This window comes from Stigmatopora argus, chromosome 9, assembly GCF_051989625.1.
Source record: "Stigmatopora argus isolate UIUO_Sarg chromosome 9, RoL_Sarg_1.0, whole genome shotgun sequence".
In the NCBI taxonomy this organism is placed as follows: domain Eukaryota; kingdom Metazoa; phylum Chordata; class Actinopteri; order Syngnathiformes; family Syngnathidae; genus Stigmatopora; species Stigmatopora argus.
Window position 1 is genome coordinate 6,285,094 of NC_135395.1, and position 26,392 is coordinate 6,311,485.

Genomic DNA, 26,392 nt, shown 5'->3' on the forward strand with positions numbered 1-26,392 from the left:
TTCTTAGAATAAGTTGTTTTTTAATAAAATAATGACAACATAAAGTACAGAGTGCTTAGAAAAAAAATGCAACAATATAATAACAATTGCATAGAACTTTTCAAAAGCAGACTTGACATGAGATGAAGTGCTCAAGGTTTGAAGCAATGAAACAAAAAGTATACAGGAAATACAGTGCCATTCCGTTGCATTGAAATTGCTGCAGTGCGCTTGAGCAAGACGCATTGCCTTGTACCGATTGTTCGATGATTATTTATATTATTATAGAATGAGAATTGGGACCTGCTAGCGAAACTGTACACTTTTTTTCCATTTCCATTATGTCAAAACTGCAAATTTCTCATGCACACGCAGCCCGATGCTGAAGTCCATTATTGCCTTTTAGATTTTATTTTTTGTCAACATTAAAAAATAAAAAAAACAAAAAAAAACATTTTAGTTCCACAAAAACCTCATCGAGAGGCACTTTTAGGCTCGGGTTGTGAACAAGGAAAACAAGTCTAGGCAAAAAACAGCATGTGTAACTCATTATGCACCTATGAGAAAATTTGTTAAAGTGAGAAACGACAAAATAAATAAAACATTTGTAAAAATCCAATTCGGTAATTAATAGGTAAATAAAATATATATTTTAGCAAGTAGTATTATTTTCATACTCAACGAACGGTTTGTTAAACGTCAGGCAATAATGTGATTATCTTTGATTATATTCGCAATGATACATGCGTGTCACTTTTTGACGAGCCACATGGTCAGAGGCAAAAGCTCTAATATGAATTAAAACTCTAAACATCCAGTACATAGCTTAAAATATTTGATCTCTTGACAGCACAACAAAGCAATAGTTGCCATGGTAACAGATTCACACAACAACAATGGACCTGATAGCTTCCTGTTCAAACCCAAGCGTCAAAAATAAGCAGAGGCGGCTATTTTTTTTATCTTTTGTTCCACTTCCTGGTTGAGGACAGTTCAGTGGCATTTGGGTGCGAAAACATGTGTGCATGTGGAAAGCTAAGCATCCTTAGTTAAAAAAAGGGGTCGGGGGCTTAAGATGTCTGTGGCTTTCCGACATTCTGCACTTTTGACACGCACACACAAACACCTTTAGGTTTTCAGTGAGCGCCGCCGCCGCCGTCATCCCACGTGCAGTCGTTCTTCTGCTTGGCGAGCTTCCTTACCACTCTCTCCAACTCTCTGCGAGACTTTTGCTCCTCTTCCAAGAATTGTTTCATCCACTTGTTCTCCTGGCGCAAACGATAAAAAGCAAAAAAAATTCACCGGGTAAAAATTTTCTGTTTGACGCTTGATAAACACCATCTCTATTTAAAATGTCATTCAATAAAAGTCAGTGTTCAAAAATCATATTTTGTAAAAGCTTCGCCATTGGTGAATTTAACGCGCTGAATACAATTTGATTGGAAGGGATGGCAGCGATCAAAAGATCAAAATGGCTAGCAACAAAGAATTCCAGTCAAAAGCGGACTTTCTATCAAAATGGACTACCGTATTTTCACAACTATACAGCGCATCATATTTTTAGTCGCAGTGTCAGTAACGAGTGCTATTTCTGTATTTTAAACACACAAAGGACGCACTGTTTTTATAGACGCAGCCAGGCATGGCAAAACATACACCAGCTTAAACATGCACGCTACACCCACACACTAAAAACACGTTTTTAAAAAGGCAATGGAAGCAAAACTGAGTTCGGTTGTACTTTATTTAGCCATTTTTCAATGTACTCACGTCATCATTTCATTTTCGTGACTTGGTCGCAAATCAAAAGTGACGGCGAGCCATGAAAAAAGCCATCCGGTTGCTTGACATATGCCTCACGTAGCCATAATCTCATGTTGCGGTTCGATATTCATCCATATTATATATATATAATATATATTGATCCATATATATATATATATATATATATATATATATATTTACATATATATATATATATATATATACACATATATACATATATATATACACATATATACATATATATATATATATATATATATATATATATATATAGTTCGCAGTCTAGCTTTGAATGCTCTGTTGACGCCAACATCTAGCGGCAGGATTTCTTTTGTAAATACAGTCGGAATGACAGCGAGCACCAGATTAGTGTGCTCGCCGCCATACTGGGTGTATTGACAAAAGAACTATATATCCCAGCAGTCACTGCGCAGTACTTTTTCTACGGGAAAAATAGAGAGTCAGGGGCTGCTTGCCGTAGTTGTAAGAGCTGTAGAGGCTGGTGTACCCTATCGACTGATTTGTTTTATTTAATTTTATCGTGATTAACAATTTTAGTATTGGTCCATATATAAAGCGCACTGGATTATAAGGCGCCCTGTCTATTTTGGAGAACATTTAAGACTTTTATGTGCGCCTTATAGTCATGAAAATACGGTAAGTTATATCCGTGGTTGCGATATGAATCGACCCCTCCCAGTCAAAATGCATTAAACATCGACTGTTGTCGATGGCACTGATAACATGATCATTCAATGCCAACCATCTAAGTTCAAATATATTTCAAGTCTATCGCTGTCAAGTTGTGTTTTCTGCTACTTCTCAATGTACAAAAAAATCATTTATTAAAAATACTTTAGTTTCTAACGCAATTTGGATGGTGTCGCTAATGCATGGCAGTGGACTGAATTGGTGTTCAAGCGAGTGAGAGAAATCAGAAAATGACTGGCAAAATGAAGCTGGTGATGGCCATAATCAATGATAGCTCAAGTTTGGACCATTCAATGTCCAAGCACTCCTTGGTTGTTGATGAGATTTTATGAAGTACCTTTTTCAGTTCATGGACCTCATCCTTTAAAGCATATACCGCATCAACCAGACTCCTAGAAGAAATTGAAAGAATACAGAAAGAATCAGAGTGGAGTTTAAGACATTCAAATGTCCAAAAGGTCATTGAAATGCAGGCGCTTACTTTTCCTCAATGACAGTCTGCCCGTTGCTCTTCATCTCCTCCACAATGATCTTCTCTTCCTCGGGAAGGAGTACCTGAGGCACGCACTCTTTACGCACAGCTGCAAACACAAATAGTCCCCGTGCCGCTCACATGAGTTGGTGTTTTGGCTGCCACAATTTATTCTATTTTTGTAATTGGTGTAGTAATCAGATCAACCGCAATTCAGTAGTGTTGTTTAAGGTAAGAGCTTTTATTAGTCATCAGTGCTCTCGTTTTCCTGGGTAGTAGACACATGATTTTTGGAAAGGACTCATTTTCAAACCAACGCACATCCATCAAATCAAAACATGTAAAATCGTCCATTTATTCTTTTGTTTGCAAAACTATCACTGGGGAACATTTTGATAACAGCGTCCACCATTGTTGTTTTGATGTTTCAGATCCTGTGATCTTGTCTTCGCAATTTCCTTTCCACGTAACATTTCATATCAGTGTGGTGTGATCAGAAAAGAAGGCTGAGTTTAAAGAAAATACCTCTTTAAAGAGTGCTATTGTTAGGTTCTAAATAAAACCAAATTGGCAAATTTTTGGCAAAGTCAGATAATACGCAATCAGGTAACGATGAGCTAGAAAGTAAAAGGTGAAAACGAAATGTTTTGGAAGATCCAGAAGAAGAACAAAACAACAACAAAGAATTCCAGTCAAAAGCGGACTTTCTACCATAATGGACTAAGTTATATCCGTGGTTACGATATGAATAGATTGATGATGTATTTGTGATGCTTGCATGGGATGTAACAAAAAGAATATAATGCATAAATCTCAAAATTTGTTTTAATGAATTGTGCTGCAACCTTTAATATAGTATGCGCTTTGTTTTGCTCATGTTTTGTTAAATGGAGTTTGACCCTTCAACTCATTCTTTTTTATTGCGTAATGTTGGGACCTGAAATATGTCTGAAAATATTAAAAGATATGTACATTAACTGAAAAAAAAACATTTTCTCTTAAAACGATTGTTTCTATGGAAATAAAAAAAAACAATAAATATTTTTGTTTGTAATTCTTAGTTGTTTTTTAAAAATCAAAATAAATGTTGTGTATAAGGCCAAGTGACTATTTTTGGGAATTTATATTTAAAAAACAACAACCTTAACTTAATGAAGAGCATCCACATTTGTGATATCCACATTCGTGGAAAAAAGGTTTAAATTATAATTGTACACAATTGTTTGTCATATTATTTTGACTTTTCTCTAGGGATTAACTAGTATGTTAAGGAAAACAAAAGTTATCCAAGTAAAATGAATAAAAACAGAAAAACATTCTATGCCCACAAGTAAGAATGAAAAGTTGATTTACTTGTTAACTTTTTTTCAAATTTCATATATTTTAACTTATTGCCTGCTGCTATTGACAATTTTGTGGCCGATTCATATAAACGAGGTAGCCTGAATTCATACTTGAGTGCCACTGAGGGCGCCAAATGCCCAGCCCATTTTAACTGGGAGGTCGAGTAGCATTTCTATCCCAGTCAAAATGAATTGGACGTTGAGTGCCGTCAATGGGAGCCAATGAGTAAAATGCGCGCCTATAAAAGGTTGTAAAGAAAAAAATGAAATGATAAGTGTCTCTAAAATAGATTATTATTCATTTACGATTAAAGTAATTATCATCTAACTCAGGGGTAGGGAACCTATGGCTCGGGAGCCACATGTGGCTCTTTTGATGGGTGCATCTGGCTCTTTGCTAACCTGTGAGCTAAAATATGGAAATTGCTGGTGACAGAACTGAGATTTTACATCAAGAACTGCTTTAATCTTCATTTTTTTTGCTTTAATCTTAATTTTTTTTTGCTCTAATCTTCATTTTTTTTGCTTTAATCTTAATTTTTTTTGCAGTAGACTTCTGGAATGCATCCTTTCATTGATTAGCAACAGTATAAGAATCTTTTAAACAATATTATTATTTTTCCACTTTAAAAGTGGTGAAATTACAAAAAAAAATTGAAAAGGCACTTGTTTACATTTATGTATTTTGACTTTTAAATTTGTAGTATGGCTCACAAGGAATAACATTGGAAAATATGAATTGTTTGTGGCTCTCTTCGTCAAAAAGGTTCCCGACCCCTGATCTAACTGAATAACTAGTCTTAAATTAGATGATTAATCTTAATAAATGTATATGAAATTTCCCAAATACGGGATGAATAAAGTTATCCAATCCAATCCAATATAATGAATACGTTTATAAAAATGTATTTGACAGTAAGTTAAAAATACAAACGAGTGTTGGTGGTGTGCAGGCTGGCTCCAGTGCAGTAGGCCTCAATCACCCTCAGGATCTGAGCATCCTCCTCCAGAGCTACCGTGCCTGAACACAAGTCACCAATTAGTCAAATAGGGTCAATTCTGGAAGATGAACCAAGAGAAAATCAGTTGTACTTCTCCTCGTGTGAACCTCGTCATCCGAAGGCTTCCTTTCCTTCTTCCTGTTTCCAGGCAGGAACTTCTTCATGGGCCGTGGGCTCTTGCTGGAGTCCTGTGGGAAGAGAGGAGCGAAAATCGTGTGACTCGCTTGTAACGCTGCCCTGAAAAGAAGCTAGGACTCCAAAGCAAATCAACACGTAAGCTCTTGAAGACTAAACAAAAGGCAGGAAGCGCGGGACGACATCGGCGACAAAAGGGCACTGTGTTAAAATTCTTTTCTTGCAGCTGAAACATGTTTGCGGGGGAATCAATTGCACGTTTCCTCAAATGTGTCATCATGTCAAAGGTGTTTGACAATCAGTGCAGAAAAAGCTCTACAATGGGGGATATTTTTGCCAAGCAATAGGAAGGAAGCGGTAGTTAACTCTTTGACAACCGAGTGAATGACCATGTTCCAGTGCCATTAGCGGCAATGGACGACCAATCTGTTTCTGGCTGGCAGTTTGGACGTCTATCATCACCAATGGTACGCAGTGAGTAAACATACTGAGTGATGACTTAAAACTGACTCGTGAATGCTTGCCTCTCAAAACATCTTTGTAATTGAAATGAAGACAAATCCAGGGTTTCTCCCAGATAACCAGAAGGCCTAGTGGTAGAGAAGCCTACTAGCACACCTCACCATAATTTTGCAGAGCTGCCAACCTCCGTCGACTCCATTTCAGGAGTCCCCTTGTCCCATTTCCGGAGTAAATGCGATTCACGCAAAATCAATATGAAATGTAAAAAAATAAAATAACATAGGACAATTTAAATCAAACAGTTATTATCATGTTTTTATTTTTACATTAATTGAAGTGTTTTTGCAAACTATTGAAAAAGTACAGCATAAATGATAATACGTATAAAAAGTGACCAAAGTATAATTTGTTGATCATTTATTGGAAAATTCAAATTTCCACAACATTACATAAGTTTTTCAGCTGGTCTCTCACCCACAATTGCATGTTGTGCAATGTGCAAATGTCGGTCCTTTTGGGGACGTGTGGGATATTTTGTTGAATAGGAACCAATACATTTCTGCGAGTGTCTGGGTTATTAGAAGTTTCATCCAAATTGTCATCCATTTTTCAAGATTTACCAGTGCTGTGTACACCTACTTCCTTTAGAACAACCCCGGAAATGATAGGATTTGCTTCAAAACAAAAGACTGGTGGTTTAGTCAGCCTTAATAATACTTCTACTTAACAACCAAAATGTTAAAGCGATAGAGGCTACTTATGCAATCGATTTTGAATCGATTGCCACGCTGTCACGCTCGCACAAGACGAATCATTTGTCAGAAGTTGTAACTCGGATGATTCACAATGCATTCGTGTTACCGAATTCATCCGGTTTACAGTGCAGTTGAATCAAATGCAGAAGTACGATGTGGAAGCCGTAGCGATGGTGTGAATTTCGAGGCATTTACATTGGAAATGTGGTACTTTTCCAAAATGGTTGAATGACAATTTTTGGGGATTTCCAGAGTTTAGGGAGGTTGTCAGGAGACCCAGAGTTTGCCTTACTTGTCTGGGAAAACTCCAGAAATTCCGGAGAAATTGGCTGCTTTGATTTTGGGAAAAGGAAATAAAAGAATCTGCGTTGAGAGGAATTTTGAAATCATGCCTATTTTGTGATATAATAAGCCTTTATTAGCAATACAGGGTGTCCCGGAATTACGACCGAGTTTCTTTCCAACGCTGGCCATTTAACCTGAATTTCCACATAAATCAGATTTTGCTGGTTGGGTGAAATTTATGTAAAAATATCTAATACATTAAATAAGATGCTGTACTATATAACAATTGCTGAAGCAACTTTTCAATGGTTAATTTTTAAGTGAAAGCATGGAACCCAGCTATTGAAAACAAAACCAAAACCTCCAACTTGTCCACCCCTCTTACATACCAGTCAGACACACATTGCTTTTAGGGACAGCCAAAAAAAAACCTGCAGCACTCAACACATCATCACCATTGCAACATGAAGGATACATGCCACCTAATTTGTTACATTGCAGTCTTTATTTTTAGGTGACATGAACCAGTAGTTATTTGACTGTCGACAAAAAGGTCTGTATGATCACAAAACTGCATTTGCGCTTGAGTAAGGTGTAAGATTATTTCAGTTTTTGTGAGTATAAAAGCATCGTTGTCATACAAACTGTGAATGGCTGACATGTCAGCACAAACACTCAACTGTCTGACTGAATAATCAATCTTAGTCTTGTGATTGGGTTGACATGTCAGCACAAATACTCAACTGTCCGACACTGATCAATTACTTTTTGCCCTGCAAATGACTGAAACGTATCTGTCCAAAGTCCTGCAGACAACTGTCAGTTTTGCCTGTATTTAAGACTCACTCACTGTTCATTCGGTAAGACTTGCAGGACAACAGACCGTGAGTGGTTCACGCTGTTTGAGCTCTCCCCATTCTGCAGTTTGGTAATAAACTAAATCTCCTTTAAATTGGTTTCACTCTTTCTTAACCTGCCTCCTGAAGTTGTTTTTCAGATCTATCATAAGGCACTTGGCGTGATGGTATAACTTTGGTCGGAATATAGCAAATCATCTCTATTCTAATATTCATGATGTTAAGCTTTGTTTCCATGGTAATTGCTAATTTTGGCGGGACCAAGAAGACCCAGCTGTCTTTTTGGGGACATAATGTGAAAAAAAGAGTGAATAAGGATAAGGTACTTGTGGCGCACAAACACGGACAAACTATGTGCAGTAGCTAAGAAGAAACTGAGGTTCAGGGGAATTAATGACAGATGAGACACGGACGACATAAAGTCGCAGAAGGTCCGTGACATCGTTACCTGAGGACTCCCTGTACATAAACGTGTGTTTTTGTGGGCAAGAAAAGTCTAGCAGCCCACTAGGCTTATAAAGCACTTAGGAGGCCATGCAAATGCATTAATCTGTTATAACCTCCTATGTAACACCCACCCACAAAACCAAGAAAAATAGCAGCAAACAATCATTTTGAACAGATGATGGCCATTGAAAGCAGGAAACTAAAAAAAACAGCAGACATGTAAGCCATCACAGGCAAACACTTTGAAAAGGGAGGAGAGACGTCAGTTAAACACACACACAAATCTAACCTTACCTTCATGATATAAGACATCCTCTAAAGCAGACAGAGTGAGAGAAACAGAGAAGAAGCATGTGAAAATTTGATGTGAGAAAATTTGCGATGCAAAGTTCATTTCATCAACATTTGCACAGGACAGAGAGACCCTGGAGACCCTCAATCATTTTTTTGCCTGATGGTTTGTGGTGATAAAGAGATGGAGTGGAAACATGCCAACTGTGCATAGAGATTGAAGGGCAGTTTTCCATTTTATAAACGGCGATCATGCAAGTATAAGTAGGACATGCGAGAGGATTCTTTTTTTACAATGAAAAAAAGGGTCAAAGGGAAGAATTTGGTGGCATTATTTTAAAATCCAATATATCCATCCATCCAATATGTGGGACATTGGAATTCAGACAAAGTGCTTAGCAAACTTTTCTATCCCTGTATTTAATCATTTCACTAAACAATTGCACTGGTATTGATTGTTGCACTGTTATAATTAGTTCAAATAAATGTCTTATTTTCTATTTATATGTTAAGATTTTAGTGCTTAAATTAAATAAAAGAATGATTATTATTACAATATATTTTATTACTAAAATACTGTTAATTTTGTTACAATAATGTCTAATTAAATTGTTAAACATTTTATTTTATTTACTAGTTCTTTCATATATTTTTAATTAAATGATCTGATTGATTATTTGTGAATTGATTCATTGTATAAACTTCAATACATGTTAAAACTTTTTTTATTTATTATTTTACAAGTTACATTTTCTCCCATTTTTAAAAAAAAATCATTGGCTGCCATCTTGAAAATTCTAATTACTTTAAAGTCTATTGCCACCAATAGCAACCAATAGCAACCAATAAATTAGCTTAATCGATGCCTTAAACACAAGATGGGATAATATGTAAACATACAAATTTGGTATTCTTGCCACTTCTTACCTCTTTGTAACCCAGAGCAGCTGAAGGCTTGAGTGGCGGCGCTGGGCGCAAGCAGCTGAGTGACCAGGGCTTACTCATCTTTGGTGGTTCCAGAGGCCCTCGGCTGATGCCACTGAAGCTGCCGAGGTGGGACAAGTGGGTCGGGGCGCCTACCATACTGAGAGGCTTGCCCTCCCCCGTCTAATGATGAGAAACAAGAGTGATTATTAAGGTGTTTCCATACTCCACACCCTCTGCAGATCAAACCTTTAAAATTGTTCCTGCAGGGCTGCCTCCTTTGCTAAAGGCCTGCAGGTGGTCCAGCCATTCCTGAAGCTCCTGTGCACTACCGCAAAACACTGTCACACGCTCCATCATGCTTCCTGCGGGACAAATTTATCCAAGTGATGGCAGGCTCAACAAGTCCAAAATTATGCTGGGCGAGAAGTGTTAAGCAATTTCCAAATGCAAAAGACTAACACCATAAAACCAACAATAAAACCAATTTTGAAAAAAGCCCAGCAGTCACAGCATAATTTAAAAAAATCTGCAATACAAATGCAAAATGACCACAACTTAGGTAAAATAAAAATTCAAGTAGAATAAAAAATTACACAGATACAGTTTGGTAGATATTACTTTGTGGCCATTGTCATCTTTTCACAAGTAGTACTTCAGTACAGATAATGTATGGTGATTGAAACCCTCATTAGCCAGTTAGTTTAAATCAGTGCTTCTCAATGATTTTCTGTTGCACCCCCCAAAAAAGAATTTAATGTTTCGTGCGCCCCTAACCGAAAATAGTAGTTTTATATAAAATTGTAAGTAACTCCCTGAGTAGTCCGACGCCACTGCTATCCACCAAGTAAGTAGGCAAAAAGTATGTTTCTTAAGTCAAAAGCTCCCAGGTATCACTCCGCGGCCCCCAAAGAGGACCCGGCCCCATTATTTGAGAAGCACTGGTTTAAATGAACTAGACATCTATTGATGTTCATGCTAACCGATGAGGTAAAAAACGAAGTAATTAAAACAAATATTATAACCAACAAATTGATCTTTTTTGTCAATGCCAAAATGCTACTAGCTTTATATAATGTGTGTGTACATAATTCTGTGGTCTGCATTCAGTCGTAAATGTAAGATAGTTAACATTCAGTAGATCCTACGTGAATGGAACCCCAGATGCATCCGTAACAGGACTGTGTGTGGGACCTTTTCTGAGTCTTGTGGTATGCCTCCGGTTTGAACTTGTGCAGTACAATCTCATGTCTTTTTATCTTGAAACTGCCTAGCTATATACCATGGGCCAGTAGAAACTTCTGATTTTTTGTATCCAATCTGATTATTTAATAACATCTTATTGTTGTTCTAGATTACAAGACAGTAGAGAGCATGCGTGCTCTTCATCACAGTCTTCAGCCTGTAGTGTGCTAGAGCCTGACGCCATACAAAATAGGTCCAGAATTTAAAAATAAACAAACCTGTGATGTCAAAGGCATATTGCGCGCTTTCTGCATCCTCCACATGCCTTGTTACAGTGGTGCCTGTCAGTGGCATTCGTCCCTAAAACAAAGATATTGGGGCATTAAATCACTGTAAAGCTCCAGAAGACATTGGAATTGTGGCAGCCACTGGGCAGATAAGTAGTATCTACTTGCCTGATAAATGAACCCACTCATCCGAGGGCTGGTGGAAAGCATCACTAGTAGGTTGGGAAACAGCATCAAGTAACGCTCATCTTTGTCCTGTAAGACACTCACAAAAATTATGACATGAATGTATACAAATAGGTAGAAAGAGTAGACAATCTTCAATTTTCTTTTGTATTATGAGTCAGTTTAAAACCAAGAAAACCCACTAGTAACACGACGTCACATGCTCATGAGCTTCTCTTTAGCAACATTAGCCACAAAGCTACCTTTGACTCTTTCACACTTCATTTCAAAGCACACTCCTGTTTACCTCGCTGGATCCAGTCCTCATTTGGACCATGGACATATAGAGCACAGGACCAAGACTCTTCATGCTGTCGCCATCCCAGCTGCGCACCTGTTCTGACAGGATCTGGAGTTCCAGGTTTTTGCGCTTTCGCAGGTCCTGGCACTGCATCTACAGACAAAAGATTAACACATTTTTGTGATGAATACGTGACAATATGTTAAATATTTGTGATTAACATTGGCTGGCACTCATGGTAATAGAGTGTCGGACCATTTGAACTGGGAGTTCTTGCAGCTGACGGTGGCTGCCAAAACTCCCAATTAAAATGGAAAAGGAGAATATTGCGGTAGATGGCACTGAAATTGTGCCCTAACCCCAAATAAAGAACTTCATTACATAAACATTCCCACAACGGCAGTGTTTTGAAGCTTCACCACCACAGAAAGCAAGCTTGTTATTTTGAAAGTCCATCAAATGGACATGAAGACTTATGAACCAAAAGAACAATAACAAAAATCAGAAAACCACATACAAGATAAAACAGTTAAACAATTTTTGCAAGACTATGTTCAAGTATTGTTAGTAAATGGTTTAAATGAAACATTTATATTCTACTTATCCTTCCCAAAAACATAGTGGGCTTCTTAACTACCAATTTTCTGGGGAAAACTGCACATCTTAAAAAGAAAATATGGTAAGAAAAACTTTCATTTTCTACGACAGCTCACTGATGAGCATGGAATGCTTTAAGTCCGCCTGCTTGCCACAATGTGCAAAAAACAGTCATTCAAATGTATGTTTCTGTGAAAAACCAATGTTCCCTTCTTACTAGGAAATTGCTACCTGCTCACAGCTTTCATGAGGTTTTGAAGCCATCTTGCATCACAATACAAGACTGCACATTGGATTCAACATCTCATTATCAAGACAAGACCGGCAAGGCTCACAAAGAGGACCAATTTCAATAAAACCTGCAGCGGTCGCATTAACCAAGATGCTGCTCTGCCTTGCAAGAATGAATGAAGACTTCTATCACCCGCTGCGAGGTAAAGCACTCACCACTAAGCTCCTGAATGCTGCTGTGGCTTTTACAATGTCGGAGAAATCTGGGTGAGCTTCCTGCGTTGAAGACATAGAACACAATCATGTGAGATTGCCATTACATTTATTTTTCTCTTCTTATGTGGTGGATGCATTTTCACCTCTACGTGTCTCTCCAGCTCCTGCAGCAGGGTGGGATACTTGTCCAGCCTCATGAAAGGCTTGCTGAGACTTGTGGTCAGTGCTAGGATGCCCGGAGCGTTGGCTCCTTGGCTCTCCATGAACTTGTCAAGGTCCTCGCTGAATTCAATAGTAAGAGTGACAAGGTGTGGATAACCCTTTAGAGAGCACTCGTTTAAACACTGTAAAGTTAAATAAACGACAACAAAATCCAATGTATTTCTTTATATTTCTTCATTTTGAATTACTTGTTTTCTTATTTCTACTTAGCATTTGATGATTAGGTTAACAAAACTGATTAATAATATAAAAACGTTATAATTGAAACCTTGCATGTCAGCTCACATTGTAATGTATTCGTATGTGGATGCTTGGTCTTTTTTTACTTATTGAACATAGTCACTTGCCCTATAGAGTTAAGCATTATCTAATTTATTATCTCTGGTAAAGTTCGACATTCTAATAAAAATGTGTTTACTTCTTGAAGGTGAAAATATTTGAAAACTCAAAAAGAGTAACACAAAAATGATCAGTCGCTGTTTTTAATAGTGACTAAGGTAACTTAGGTCTATGCGTAACCTTGAGCTTATGGTGCCTCTTATATATGGTCTCATGTTTAAAGAGAGTAACCAATAGAACAAACCTGCCAAAGTGAGTATGCATGTGACAAAAACGCCAAAAGGTCCAACAATGGTAGCCCAATGGAAAAAGAGAAATCTTTTCATGCCCAAGCTACATGGATCAAAACAAGAACTTAAAAAAAGGCTCAAATCTACTCATTGAAACATAAGCATATGAAAAAAAAGTGGAAAAAAAGTTGTTTTGTTTTGTAAAATATCTAAAGATTAAAGCATGACACCTAGTGGCTTAAAATCATGCTGCAACCCTGCATATGCAAATGATTCAAATACAGTGGTATTCTACTTGTGAAATTAATCCGTTGCAGAAGTGGTGTCATAACTTGGATTTTTCTTAAGTAGAGACATACTTTACATTGAGTCAGCATAATTCGTTCCACTAAACCAGTGGCGCTACCGAACCCCACTAGTTTCATATGCGCATTCACCGAACCCTACTTAAGTCTGAAATAAAATATGATTTTTTTTTTAAATTGAAGATATATTAATTCCTTGCACCACTGTTCGGCCAAGAAATGTCATGTGATCATTTGCAGCCAGAAATGCTCAAGCGGGGAATGTTATCGTAAAGAGACATGATGAGTCGATGTGTCTTGACCTCCGTGGCAGAGGCTCCACCAAACCCCTGAAACCGACGCACCGAACCCCTGTGGTTCAATCGAACCCAGGTAAAGAACCACTGCACTAAACCTTTTAAAAATGATAAAAGATCACAATTTTTTATTAAATATGTAAGAGAATATATGTATGCATGCATATATGTAAAATTATTTTTAAAATTATAAGAAAATTATTTATTACACCATTAAAATGGAGATGCCAATGGAGTGAAATTGCAAGTAAATACACATTCTACTCACTCACGTGAACGCACAACATCTTAAAGTTATGTTACGCACACTCGGAAAAACTAAATTTGCTGTGCCATGGGCCTGAAAAAAGATGAAAAAGTGGCCATGGAAGTGTATTTATGTTTCGGGGGATATTTAATTTTGTATCCCATCTAGGCTTTTCGTAACATAAATGTGTGTAGAAGCATTCGTAATTAGAAATATTACGATATTATAGTACAGTGGTACCTTTACTTATGAATGTCTCTAAATACAAAATACTCAAGTTACGAAAATTTTGTCTCTGGATATTGTTCTTAATGGAGTTTCAACACTTTTTTTCTTATTTTTTTTTATGTGTGCTCAATGCAACTTTAGTGCTTGCTTTTCACCATGGGTCCAAAAATGCTACAGGAGCGGGAGCTCAGTAGCGAGGAGGAGGTGGAAGAGGGGACTGCCTCGCTACAAAGGAAATCAAAGTGTAATTATGTTTTATTTCAAAATCAAGGCTACTCACGTCTGGCCAGTCAGAGCATGTTTAACTAGGTAAGACGGCAGCGCCCTAGGTAAGATGGCGGCGCCCCGCCCTAGGTAAGAACTATTTTCATAAAATCCTCCTGCATCTACAATGATTGATTAAAAACCTCTAGCCATCCTCATCCATTCTCTGTATGTCGCTCCTCATATTTCTGTTGTGTAAGAAAATATGTCAGTCACGGACCTGTGATCAGTGAGGATGCAGACAGCTGATGGGTGGCTGCCACAGTAAGCCAGGTACAGAGACTTGATCTGACACATCACATTTAAGAAGCATCCGGCCAGCCTCTGTTGGCCCTCTGGGACTCTGCAAGGACAAGCCAAGGCCAGAAAAGTAAACCAACGAGCGAGTGAGTGAAATGAAAACAGACACAAAATAATAGGGAAGGATACATGTTTTCCCGTTCAAAGATTTTACACTAATAAGAAGAAAATGGAATAAAAAGACATCAGAAAGACTAACTTTGTACATTCCTCCAAAGAAGCACACAAGTTCTGCTGGAAGGTGAGGATCTCCTCCAAGTTGCCACACAGGGTGGCACTGTCTGCATTGCTCAACCTGCAGAAACAGTCATTCCTTCATTTCCGAATTAGAGTGCTTGTACAGTAATACCTTGACATAAGAGTGTCCAAACATGAGAAACTTGAAATAGGAGGAAAATTCCAAGCAAATTTTTGCCTTGAGATACGAGACAAATTTGTGATACGAGCATACAAGATGGTTCCCGATGCAGCGGTCTGGGTGGCCTAGTATGCGAGAGGTTGCTTATGCATCGCTCTGTCTTTCTCGACTCATCTCCCTCGCCTAAAGATATCTACGCTCAACGGGCCGTACAGGTTTCATTTTTAACTGGAACGAGTCGATAATCTGCGAAAAAGCCAGCAAAATCCACATGGACTTGAAAGCAAAGCAAGCATCTGAAAAAGACACCAGCGAAAACCTTCAAAGCAAGTCGTGGCTGATTCAATAATTTAAAAAAATGAACTGGACGAAACGAACACTTGGTTCTGAGGCATGGAGAATCAGGAAGTTCCGAATCTAAAGCCACGGTGGAATACATTATCATCTTTGCCTCGGTTATTGCACAAGAAGGTTTAAATTTTGTGTAACGTAAGATTAAACCGTATTTATACGCGTGTATAATAATCTAAATTTAAAGTTTATGTTACGTTACGAGCGCATTGGATTCCGCCAAGTCTCTCTCCTGTCATTTCTCTCTCTCTCATCCGCACACTACGGTAAATCTGTACTGAGTAATGTCACATTTTAGTATTGAAGATCATAACTACTAGATAGAGATTCTTTGTGAGTACCGTATTTTCACGACTATAAGGCGCACTTAAGTCTTAAATTTTCTCCAAAATAGACAGGGCGCCTTATAATCCAGTGTGCTTTATATATGGAAAAATAAATAAAATGTGTCATTCATTGAGGGTGTGCCTTATAATACCGTGCGCCTTATAGTCGTGAAAATACGGTAGGTGATTAATTAGAACAAATAAAAATGTTTTTCCATTGTAATATGCTGTTTTTGGTGTTTAGTCCTGTTTTTTGTATTTAGTTGTTTTCTATGGGAAAAATTGATTTGAGATACGAGTAAATTGACATACAAGCTCGGTCCCGGAACGCATTAAGTTCGTATCTCAAGGTATTACTGTATAGAAAATAGGCAAATGGATGTGACCAGTTACAAAAAGCTGCTTTGGTTTTGATATCTCCCTTACTTGTCACTAGATTGTAATGGTCGCAGGTAACAACTTAGCAGCGTTTGTAGTTCTTTGAAAAAATCTCGCTCGTGTTCAAGGATGTCCTGCACCACCTGCAGAAGCGTAAAACACACTGATTACACCCCTGAAATTTTACTTTTATAGTAAATAATTGAAAGGTAGAAATATAAAAACATTACATGAAAACTGGCAATATGGTGTTAAGTGAGCACTTTTTTTGCATTGTGTGCTCAAAGCTGAACTATCATTAAAGCATTTATTATAAACAATTCAATTGAAAGGTCTATTTATAAAAACATTTAATAAAATCTAGCAATTTGGTGCTTTCCTGCCACTGTACACTCAAAGCTAAACTGTCATGAAAACATTTAAGAAAATAATGGAATTGAAAAGTATGAATATAAAAACATGAAATGAAAACTTGCAAAACACTGTCAAGTGGGGAATTATTTCATTCATTTCATTAATGTATTTATAGTAAATTATTAAATCAAAGGGATGAATAAAAAACAAAAACAAAAAATAGTAATATTGTGTTGAGTGAGCACCATATTGCAAATGCTAAAAGCTACGATGTCATTAATGCATTTATAGTAAATCATTGAATTGAAAGTTATGAATATTAAAAACATCAATTGAAAACAAGCAATATAGTATTAAGTTGCACTTTTGTGCACTGTGCGGTAAAATCTAAACTGTGTTCTCAACTTACCACACTGTAGTAGCTTTTGGTCAGATGAGCTCCTTTTGGAGACACTGCTTTTTCTAGAAAGGATTTATTGACAACTAAACAACGGATCAGTTTTGGAGCGCTAGTATAAGTAAGATGATGCGGCCCAACCCACCACAGGCCTTGAACTCGCGCACATAGTTGCTAGGGAACCAGCCCGTCTTGCCACTGAGGTTGCCCTCCCACCATCCGCCTTCTTCCTGCCGTGTCACAACAATGACGTCCCCTTTGCTGAACGATAGCTCGTCCTCGTTGTTCTGCTTGAAGTTGAAGCGGGCTTTTACCACCAGCTGCCCGCTCCCGCTGCTGCCATTCTCTGACATCTCCTATAAGGCGGGGGATCCCATAGTTGATAAGGCCCACTTGTAAAATTATAATTTCAGGTTCATGCTGAAATTTCAACTAGGCATGAAACAAAATGTACCACAGATTTGGATTGTCGTCGCAGAGAGCCTTTGGACTTGGCAGAGGAGGCAGAGTGTGAGGATGCTGTCTGACTAAGTGATAAGGCGCCGGACTGCGGACATGACCTCTCTGCAACGCTGTCTGTGGACACAAAATATACAACTTTCTCTTTCCTTGTCTTTAAAATTACAATTTAACATAGAGGTGCTAATACAGAAGAAGGCTATTTCCTCAAACAAATTGAAGCTTTTCTCAGATAAGTGTTGTAAGAAAAAAAAGAAAGATCACAAGGAAGACGACACAAACACTTTTTATGTTGCATCAACTAGCTGGTGACTGCTGTACCTCAGGTCGAGTTTAGACTAGGGATGTCCGGATGATAACTTTTTGACTTCTAATCCAATTTTTCTCAACATATATTTTGCCGACATCGATGCCCATATTTTTAGACCAGAAAAAGATAAGGCAACACAATCTAAACAGTACATGACAAATCAGTGTTTGTATTAAAAGTCAAGAAATGCTTTGTTTACGATATTACTCAATGATCAGTTACTGTCATTACTTTCTAAAGCGCTGACTCCCTACTCGGGAGACATGTTTGCCTCGTGGTTTGATTTACACCTGCCTAAAAGCGCGAAAGTACTGAAAACACATGCAACGACTGGATTGGATCTTCAAGAACTAGCGATTCTGATACTGAGTATCAGATTGGGACATCTCTAGTTTAGGCCCATAAAAATTAAGCCATAAAGAGAAAAAACACACAGTAACTAATTTGATCATAACACAGTATTTCAAAAGAGATTTGTGTTTTTCAGACAAGAGGCCCCTACTTTTGTCTTCTTTGAAACCTGCAGCTTTTAATAAGGAAGTAACTTGTTTTTATTTTTTTAAACCGGCAAATAAGCCTTATGCCTCCATATTGAAGTTAGTCATCAATATAATAATAATAATAATAATAATAATAATAATAATAATAATTATTATTATTATTATTAGTATTACTATTATTATTATTATTATTATGTTGAAGTTAGTCATTGAATATTATTATTATTTTTATATTGAAGTTAGTCATTGAATTTTCTTCGCAACGCGAGTGTCACAATAGCAATCCTACTTCAGAATCTATTTAGCACAGGTTTTTCACTATCCTATAACTATTTAAACTTCCAATTGTTAGCTTTTTTTGCTAGAATAGCATTCTCCAGTCTGTTAGACGGACGGCAAATTATCTACAGATACATACTGCCTTATTATCAAGCCATTACTGAACCGTTTATGGCGAATCGTCTGTGATTTGACAGATTATTTTTGCTGAAACAAAGCTGCGATGCTAGCACGCTATGGGAATTTTTGATGACGAAGGCTCCATCCGATGCTTGTTGCCATTATAGAAGGACAAGTTAAGGCTTGCTAGGAGTATTTAGACAGAACGAACATCCACAGCTTGCAACAACTAAGCTGCTATGGTAGATGACTGGCTGTTAGCCCTGAGTTCATCAAGCACTATCATGAGAAGACAACACGGTCAAACTCAAGATAACATCATTTTTTTGTCTTTTAACTGCAGTGCCTGGTTTTAAACTGAGATGTTTTTGTGATTTTGGATTGGCTGTGATTACACCAATGTCATGCTTCTTAACCCACCCCACCAAGCGACGCAGTTCGCTGTAGTACTGATTGGGACTGTGACAGCTTTAGCCTGAATATGAATGACGATGTGATTAATGGGTTTTTTTTTCTTGTCAATCTGAATTTTCTAACATCCTTCGAAGTAAATTACCCAAATTTATATAACCATAATAAGGTGTGTCTCTAAAGAACGTGTTTCACAGAAATTCACAATAAAGTATCCTTACGAAAATTTAGTTGTTCCTGAAAGGTTAAGTTTTGTCAAAGCTTCCACAAATAAATGGAGAAATAGAGAAGCTTTGATTCTGGCCCTTTCAGAATCGACTGGTGTGCTCCTGGGTCCAGTTCTGGAGTCTGAGCTACTGTCGGAGGGCGCATACTGCTGATTAAGTGTTACTAACGGTTGGTTGCAACTCATCTCCAATTCGGACAAAAACAAACGAACATTAAAATGAGATATCCTCATATAGCCGTGTATCTGCAGTGTTCGGTGACGTGCACGGGAAGCTGATATCAAGTTTCCCATTACAGGTTTCGTCTAACACCAAGCCTTCATTTGAATGTGAAATGAACAAAGCAGGACATTAGTGAAGGTACGTCAAGCTCAGCAGGCAAATATGGCACCCAGCAAGACACAAACACACACAACTCTCACACCAGCTGGCCTCTCCGCCAGTAAAGCTAATCAGTTTGATCAAATGTTGGATAACACAAATTGGGTAACAGATTGTGTTGTTGCCTTTTAACCCACCAAGTGGTGCAGTTTTCTGGAGTACACATTGGGACAGTAAGACCCTGAGCTGACTTATACGTCAAATACATTGTATTTGAACTGGTTGGGCTTTCAGCCAATGGTCATGTTTTAGTGCCATTGACGGCGGTAGACCTCTTAGAAGTGACTGTGTTAGCCAATTAAAATGCTGGAGCATGTCTAGCGAAGCCCTGGGTCAAGACAATAAAATTAAGGTGGATATTAGTGTCTAGCTGATGCATGCTTACATTTCATTTTACATATAAAATGTATTAACCAATCTATATTTTGAATTCTACTCGTCTCTTTTTTCATTATTTTATGGTAAGGTCAGTGATTCTCTGTCAAGCGCTATTGTCGGTCTCTGAGACTAATGTTATGTTAATATTTACTGTATGTGAATACAGTTTAGTTTAACTATTCTCTAGTTTACTGTTTTCATTGCCGATCATTTAGAAATTTCCACAAAAGCTATTCAAAAGTCAATTTAAGATCGCGGCAAGAACCAAGATCGGACAAAGTATGCTTAAACTGTCCAGACCTGACTAATAGAAGTTTGAATTATATATCCGTCAAGAGCTTTTGAAATTCACTTGCTTGACTTTGAAAACTAACACTATTTTATTAATGACTTTGTTTCAAAGGAAAAACACGTCCAGAAAAAAACAGGGTCCTCCAAGAAGACACCGTGACCTCTACGCTGTTTTGTTTTACTCTATCATACTGCTCACATGAATAATTGATTAATTGTGGAAAATCTGTTGAAACAATCGATGGTGTAAATTCAACGCGGCCTTGTTTGAAACAAAGCAGCGGGATGACGAAAGGTCGGGGAAGGACGGCACAGCAACTCTTACCTTGCGTTGCAAAGTTGACAGCCAGCAATGTGGTCAGGACTTTGCCAAAATTCTCCCCGTTGTACAAACACTCGGGCTCAAACCCCTAGATTAAACAAAACCAAAAAAAAAAAAATTAGGTCGAATGTGTGTGTCAAAATTAGAAACATGAATGTGTATACCAATTATTGAACCCGCAGGATGTAAATGAGCCTCAGCGCTGCACATAACTACAGGCACATAAAGCGTGACCCATATTTTGTAAATTAGCAGTCTATAAAACAGCCAGACGCTTTAATGATTCGCTGCAAACACACACACACACTGCTGCCCGCTTTCTTGCAGTGTTTCAAACAGCTATCCCATTTCCTTCGGAGCCTAGGGTTTCACATTTTAAATAAAACATCTTAAATATAGTTTCAGTGTTGCACGAGTAGTGTCAGGACCATCACATCTTTGTGATAATCACCATCCTGCTTTCAAGAGTATGCATGCATAGATAGAGGTCCCAACTCATATTCTGGATCCTTATGTGATCAAAAGAAACCGTGAAAGGGGATATTTGCATTAGGGGTGATTTTATAAGACAAGAAAACTTACTAATTTTAGTCATTTTGAATTATTGATAAAAATCCTCTGCAAGATGCACTTCTCAAGAAAATATGGGCTGGGCTCTTAATGTAGAACAACACAACTGAATGGATCAAATGCACTCAAGTGATATGTTTTTCTGGGCATGATACTGACTATTATAACTTAGAAGACAAGTAGGCCGATAACTGATACTTGCGGGCGATAGTCTTTTGTTCATATCGTCATCAACTTCTCTAATAAATAAATAATATGGAGGTGAGACTGCACAAGGATCTAAATAACCTAGTTTCAAGTTGGATCTTATATCCGATGTCGTAATGAAAAGAAATTACATATATCAGTGTCGATAATATGAATTGTGCCCATTTACAAATGTATTGTAAATTAACCTGAACCACAGTCCAGTTGATGTCGTTTGCAGGACTGGGGAAACTTAGTAACTCTTAAAGTCTCCAAATACTTAGATTTATAGTCAGGCAATAGTTTAATTTCAAGCCCAACATTTGAAAGCAAAGAACTGTACTTGTTACTTTGCTAAAATAGGGTTGTTAGCTCTTATTTTTTTAATTCCAGAGAAGACAACACAATGAAACAAAGCATAAAGTCAACAACTGTTAAGTACTTGATTGATGAATTGAGGACAATACGCCACATGATGAAAACAGGTAATTTGTAAATATTTTGATATTGAAAAGAGTAACAGTAACTAACTTAAAATTTTCAGATTCTGAACCTCAGAGCCTCCACAACCAGTGCAGAAGGTGAATCAGTACTCTGACATAAGTTTACCAGAATCAATATTTTCTTCTATTCAGGCATATTTTCATAACTTTTTCTCACCTCTGAATGCATTTCTGATTTCTGCATCATACACATCAAATCCACGCAGTACAACACGGTCGGTCATCCAAAATCATGGCTGCGAAATATCACATGATGCTCAAATGTGAAAAGGCAAACGCCCTAATTCATCATAATTAAAATACAGCTGTCCTTGTCCACATGCGCCTATAAATCATCCCATTTAGTTGAGAGAAGAAGCAAGAAGGCCTGAGTTAACGGAGCTCACTCTTTCAGAGTGTCAGTGTAGAACTAAAAACAGCATGACTGTCTTCTTTGTGCTGGCAATGGATAAACAGGGACTTTTTGCTGCGGGGGCAGGAAGACGGAAAAGACATGATCACGTCATCAACCCAAAGTTGGGCAGGGCTGACTTTAGGGCTTCGGGCCGGTTTGCCATGAGCTGCTGTTGGCTGCGCAGGGTCTAATTATGGGCTATAGAGGACCTCCCAGACATAACAAGCCAACTGGGCATTGATCACTCCTCCACTCCAGTGTACCGTGAGTCAAAGTGGCACAAAGCAGATGACGTGATTCGAGACCAGAGCAAGACTATTTAAAAAGATGGAGAGGATGTGTCCAGTGTGGCACACAGTGAGACAGAGGACACTCCCAACATCTGCAATGCATTCCCTCTGTGATAATAGAAGCATTCTTCAAAACAGACCAGGACACTTCTTCTCATAAACACCATCATCTCACTACCATCACAATGATTTAAAATGTAGTGGAACAATACATCGACTATATATTGATTGGTTGAGCAGTGATCCAATTAGCAGTCAATTAGCAATTGGATGTCTAGGGCCATCAACGGCAACCAGTGAGATAAATCAATTGAAATGCGAAAAATTCAGCAAAGTCATTATTTAAAATAGATCTTTAAATTAATTTTAAGTAAATTAAAGGTCAAATCTATTTTTTAAAGAATGATTTCCATTCAAATGCCTGAAACGATAGAAAGTATAAACGTTTGATTAATGTTTTATAACTGTGAAAAATGTGTATTTATTCCAGAATATTGATTGAAGGCATCGAATCGTAACAGTAGAAATATCAGAAAATATCTTACTGTCCAAAGAATCAATATTACAAAATCATTTTTACATCCATAAGCTCAACGGTAAATATGCTCCACTTTCTTTAGTCCTTTATGAAAAGTGGCGCCTTGTTTTTTCATTTTCTTTTAAAGGGCATTGGAAAACATCTGCTTTTGCTTTGGAAACCGACCAACATTTTCCACCATTTCCAACTTATGTATACAAAAGTATTGAAACATTTCAAAGTATCAAGCGTGAAATGTTGCATCTGGAGACGATATCTGATTGCAAAAGTATCAATAATCATTTTTTTTTTTAAAGCACTGACTTATTGTTGTACTACCACAGGGCAGCAAAAATGTTAACGTTGGTGAATTTCATTTTGCACTCCTGTCGATACTACTGGAAATGGAATTAAAAATAACATTTAATTCTGCATTTTTTAATTAAGTAGTATCATAATGGTATTGAGTATTTTCCTGACTATCGATTACAAGTTGGAACATTTTGGTATGGTGCCAACATAGGTCATGCTTTGAACTAAAACCATTCATAACCAATCTTTACTTTCTATTTGCAATTTTGAGTACTCTTTTGTGATGCCCTGATCTGATACCCAGTATAGATAATGGCTCCCGATACGAATGTCTATGGAGTATCGGACGGTATCAAATTTGGTCACAAGATTAGATCAGACACAGAAATCGCGTATTTTCAGTAATATTGTGGTTTTTGGCTGCTGAAAATCAAACCATGGGCAAATATGTCTGCTAGTGGGGCTACACTGCTTTTGAAACTAATGACAGTAACAGAACCATGTGTTATACCCCAAGCAAAGCATTTCTTGAGTTTAATACAAACAAAGGGAGTTATCATTCACCAGCTACATTATGCTTTGCATTATTTTAACTGGTCTAAATAGAAGAGCATCTGTTCGGCAATGGATCGGTATTGGCAACACACGTTGAGAAAAATTGGTTTGGATGGTAAGTCAAAAAGTCAGTAGCGGGACATCCCTTGTTTTCCCATGTTTTCGCATGCTTTTATCCATTTTAATACATTAATAAATAATTTTCTAATCACGTTCTTTCATTTTTGTCTGTTTCTCATACCTTTCATACAAAAGTGGGACACTGATAATTTTTAAAGGGTTTAGTTGGTAGTTTTTTTAGGGCCGTGGAACAAATTACAGAATTTACATATAAAGTGCTGCTCTACTTACGAATAAAGTTCTGGAAGTAATTAATTTCGTAAGTAGAAGTACGACTGCACTGTTTTTAATAATCCTTATCTGAAGCCCTTGGAGAATTTGATCCCAAACAGACGGCATGCATTGCTTCCCAAGCAGTAAATTAAGTCACCAAAATGCAGACTCGATTTAATATAGTAAGAATTTGTGCTTCATTTTTTTTCTTGACAGACAGCACACGCCTGTTAATGTGGCTCACTCCACATGGACGTATACAGGGAAACACGATACAGTAAAGCAGGCTGAGAGGATAACAACACAACAAGCGACCAGGTCTAAGTCAACTCCAAGATCTCCACTGGGACTAAGAAAGCTAAAGTCGGTGATGAAACACGCAACCTTCTGTTGCCACGCACAGACGTAAACTTACCTCCACTTTCAAGGACGAGCATCCTCTCAGAAACTCTCGAATGTTGCCAATGCAGTCAGCTTCGGTTCGCGGATCCGGGCAGTACTGAGCGCAAACACACGGGATTGAAGATATTAACACACAGGAAGGCAGCGGGGACGTGAGATTTTCCCCAAAACACGCCAACATAAAACTAACGACGATAAATTCTAGTTTAATTGTTCGTTTGAGTGTCAGTTATTTCTTTCAAAATGCAGTCTATCCGCGTCCTCTTCGTGGAAACATAGCCATTAATGACATCAGCGTCAAGCTAGCGTAGACGTAAATATCCGCTGCTGAGTTCGACTTTCAAAGTTAAACTACATCGTAGAGTTGTGTTTCTGAAAAAAGTACTCTTGAATTTTGTTGAAAATCAGATGTTAACCGTTTTAGATTTAAAACAAAAAGAAGTATATAGGGAAATACACACAAGGGTCATAGATTGTTTTGGTGCGAATACATAAGATTGATAACTTCAACCAGACAAATATTCAGATATGCTTTTAGTAATATGGTGTTTGAATATTCCTAAAATAAATATTTTAAACGTGATATTTCCGGTATTATAATTGAGCTTTTCCTGTTCGATTCCGTTTGACGCCATTTTTACAAAACGAGAGGTCAAAACAAGCAACCAGGAAGTGACGAAACCGCTCTGCAACCGTATCAACTTTACATCTAATTGTTTTTTAAGTATAAAATAAACACCCTTTCCCGATCATAACACTAGTTACACAAACATGTTATCGTGATTCCGTGCAATTAGCATAACGAATATGGTTCCTGTTTCCCCACAGACAAGTTGCGCCGAGAATGCGGAACACTATCAAAGTATTTCTTGATGAAACTGCAGCCAATATTATCTATTAACTTCGTCTCATAGGCAAAGGAGACGTCATTAAAAGCAGAAAGTCAGCTGCAACTTTGAAAATAGGCGGCCTGGCCGTCTGCGAGCAAATCAAACCCCTCCCTGTATGTCCACTATCGGATCGTCATGTCAACTTTCATTTTTTTTTGGCTTCGACTTTTCTACCTTGGCGTTGAGACCCGGCACAAGCCTCTCCACCAGTTTACACAGGACGAGGCCATCCTTCAGCGAGACTTTCAAGAACTCCTCCGGATCGGCGATATTCTTCTTGGGGGAACTGAGCACCCCCAGCGATATCAACCAGGTTACGGTCTGCTCCTCGGGATTCATGGCGCCGTTAGACAGTCATTGCCTTGCCGGCGGTAGTCCTGCTCCGCCGGTGGTCTGGATCCGTATCGGCGTGCGGTGCACCTCGAAGCCCCGCACTTCTGCTTGAAGTTTAGCAAGAGGCGTCAAAGAGGTGGGGGTTGGGGCCGGCTGTGTTAGCACATGCCAAAAGTGATGATCACCCCTACTGGCAAGCAGGCACCTCAACAATATGCAAAAGAGCATCAATGCGCTGAAATCAATTGGAATCCCGTTACAGGGCACGTGACTGTTTATGTAGTAACACTCTACACCCCCCCCCCCCCCCCCAAGTCCAAATAACATTGTTTTTCCATTATCCTCATCTCATGTCATTTTCTGAACCACTTTATCATCATTAAGGTCGCAGGGGGTGCTGGAGCC

The 26,392-nt window shown here is 38.0% G+C and overlaps 1 protein-coding gene across 1 annotated transcript; it reads right to left on the bottom strand.

Annotated features, from left to right (window-relative positions):
* On the bottom strand, nt 1-26,207 carry arhgef6 (Rac/Cdc42 guanine nucleotide exchange factor (GEF) 6). Its single transcript, XM_077609215.1, has 22 exons — nt 25,829-26,207; nt 24,778-24,861; nt 20,706-20,790; nt 17,479-17,600; nt 17,170-17,380; nt 17,037-17,089; nt 16,322-16,416; nt 15,060-15,155; nt 14,781-14,903; nt 12,573-12,711; nt 12,430-12,489; nt 11,392-11,538; nt 11,088-11,174; nt 10,911-10,992; nt 9,697-9,812; nt 9,451-9,630; nt 8,527-8,547; nt 5,383-5,479; nt 5,225-5,311; nt 2,957-3,056; nt 2,813-2,867; nt 1-1,247 (listed from the first exon to the last, which is right to left on the bottom strand). Exons 1-22 carry the CDS (start codon nt 25,991-25,993, stop codon nt 1,116-1,118), a joined length of 2,337 nt encoding a protein of 778 aa, XP_077465341.1. The 5' UTR covers nt 25,994-26,207; the 3' UTR covers nt 1-1,115.
* Between the last annotated feature and the right edge of the window lie 185 nt (nt 26,208-26,392).

What these genes read in the sequence shown, in the direction of transcription:
- arhgef6 (XM_077609215.1), bottom strand. Translation starts at nt 25,993, where the DNA reads ATGAATCCCGAGGAGCAGACCGTAACCTGGTTGATATCGCTGGGGGTG. An exon ending in GCGCGAGTTCAAGGCCTGTG is followed by an intron (nt 17,090 to 17,169) that starts GTGGGTTGGGCC and finishes AATCCTTTCTAG; the next exon opens with AAAAAGCAGTGTCTCCAAAA. An exon ending in CTGCTCTGGGTTACAAAGAG is followed by an intron (nt 8,548 to 9,450) that starts GTAAGAAGTGGC and finishes TGTCTGCTTTAG; the next exon opens with AGGATGTCTTATATCATGAA.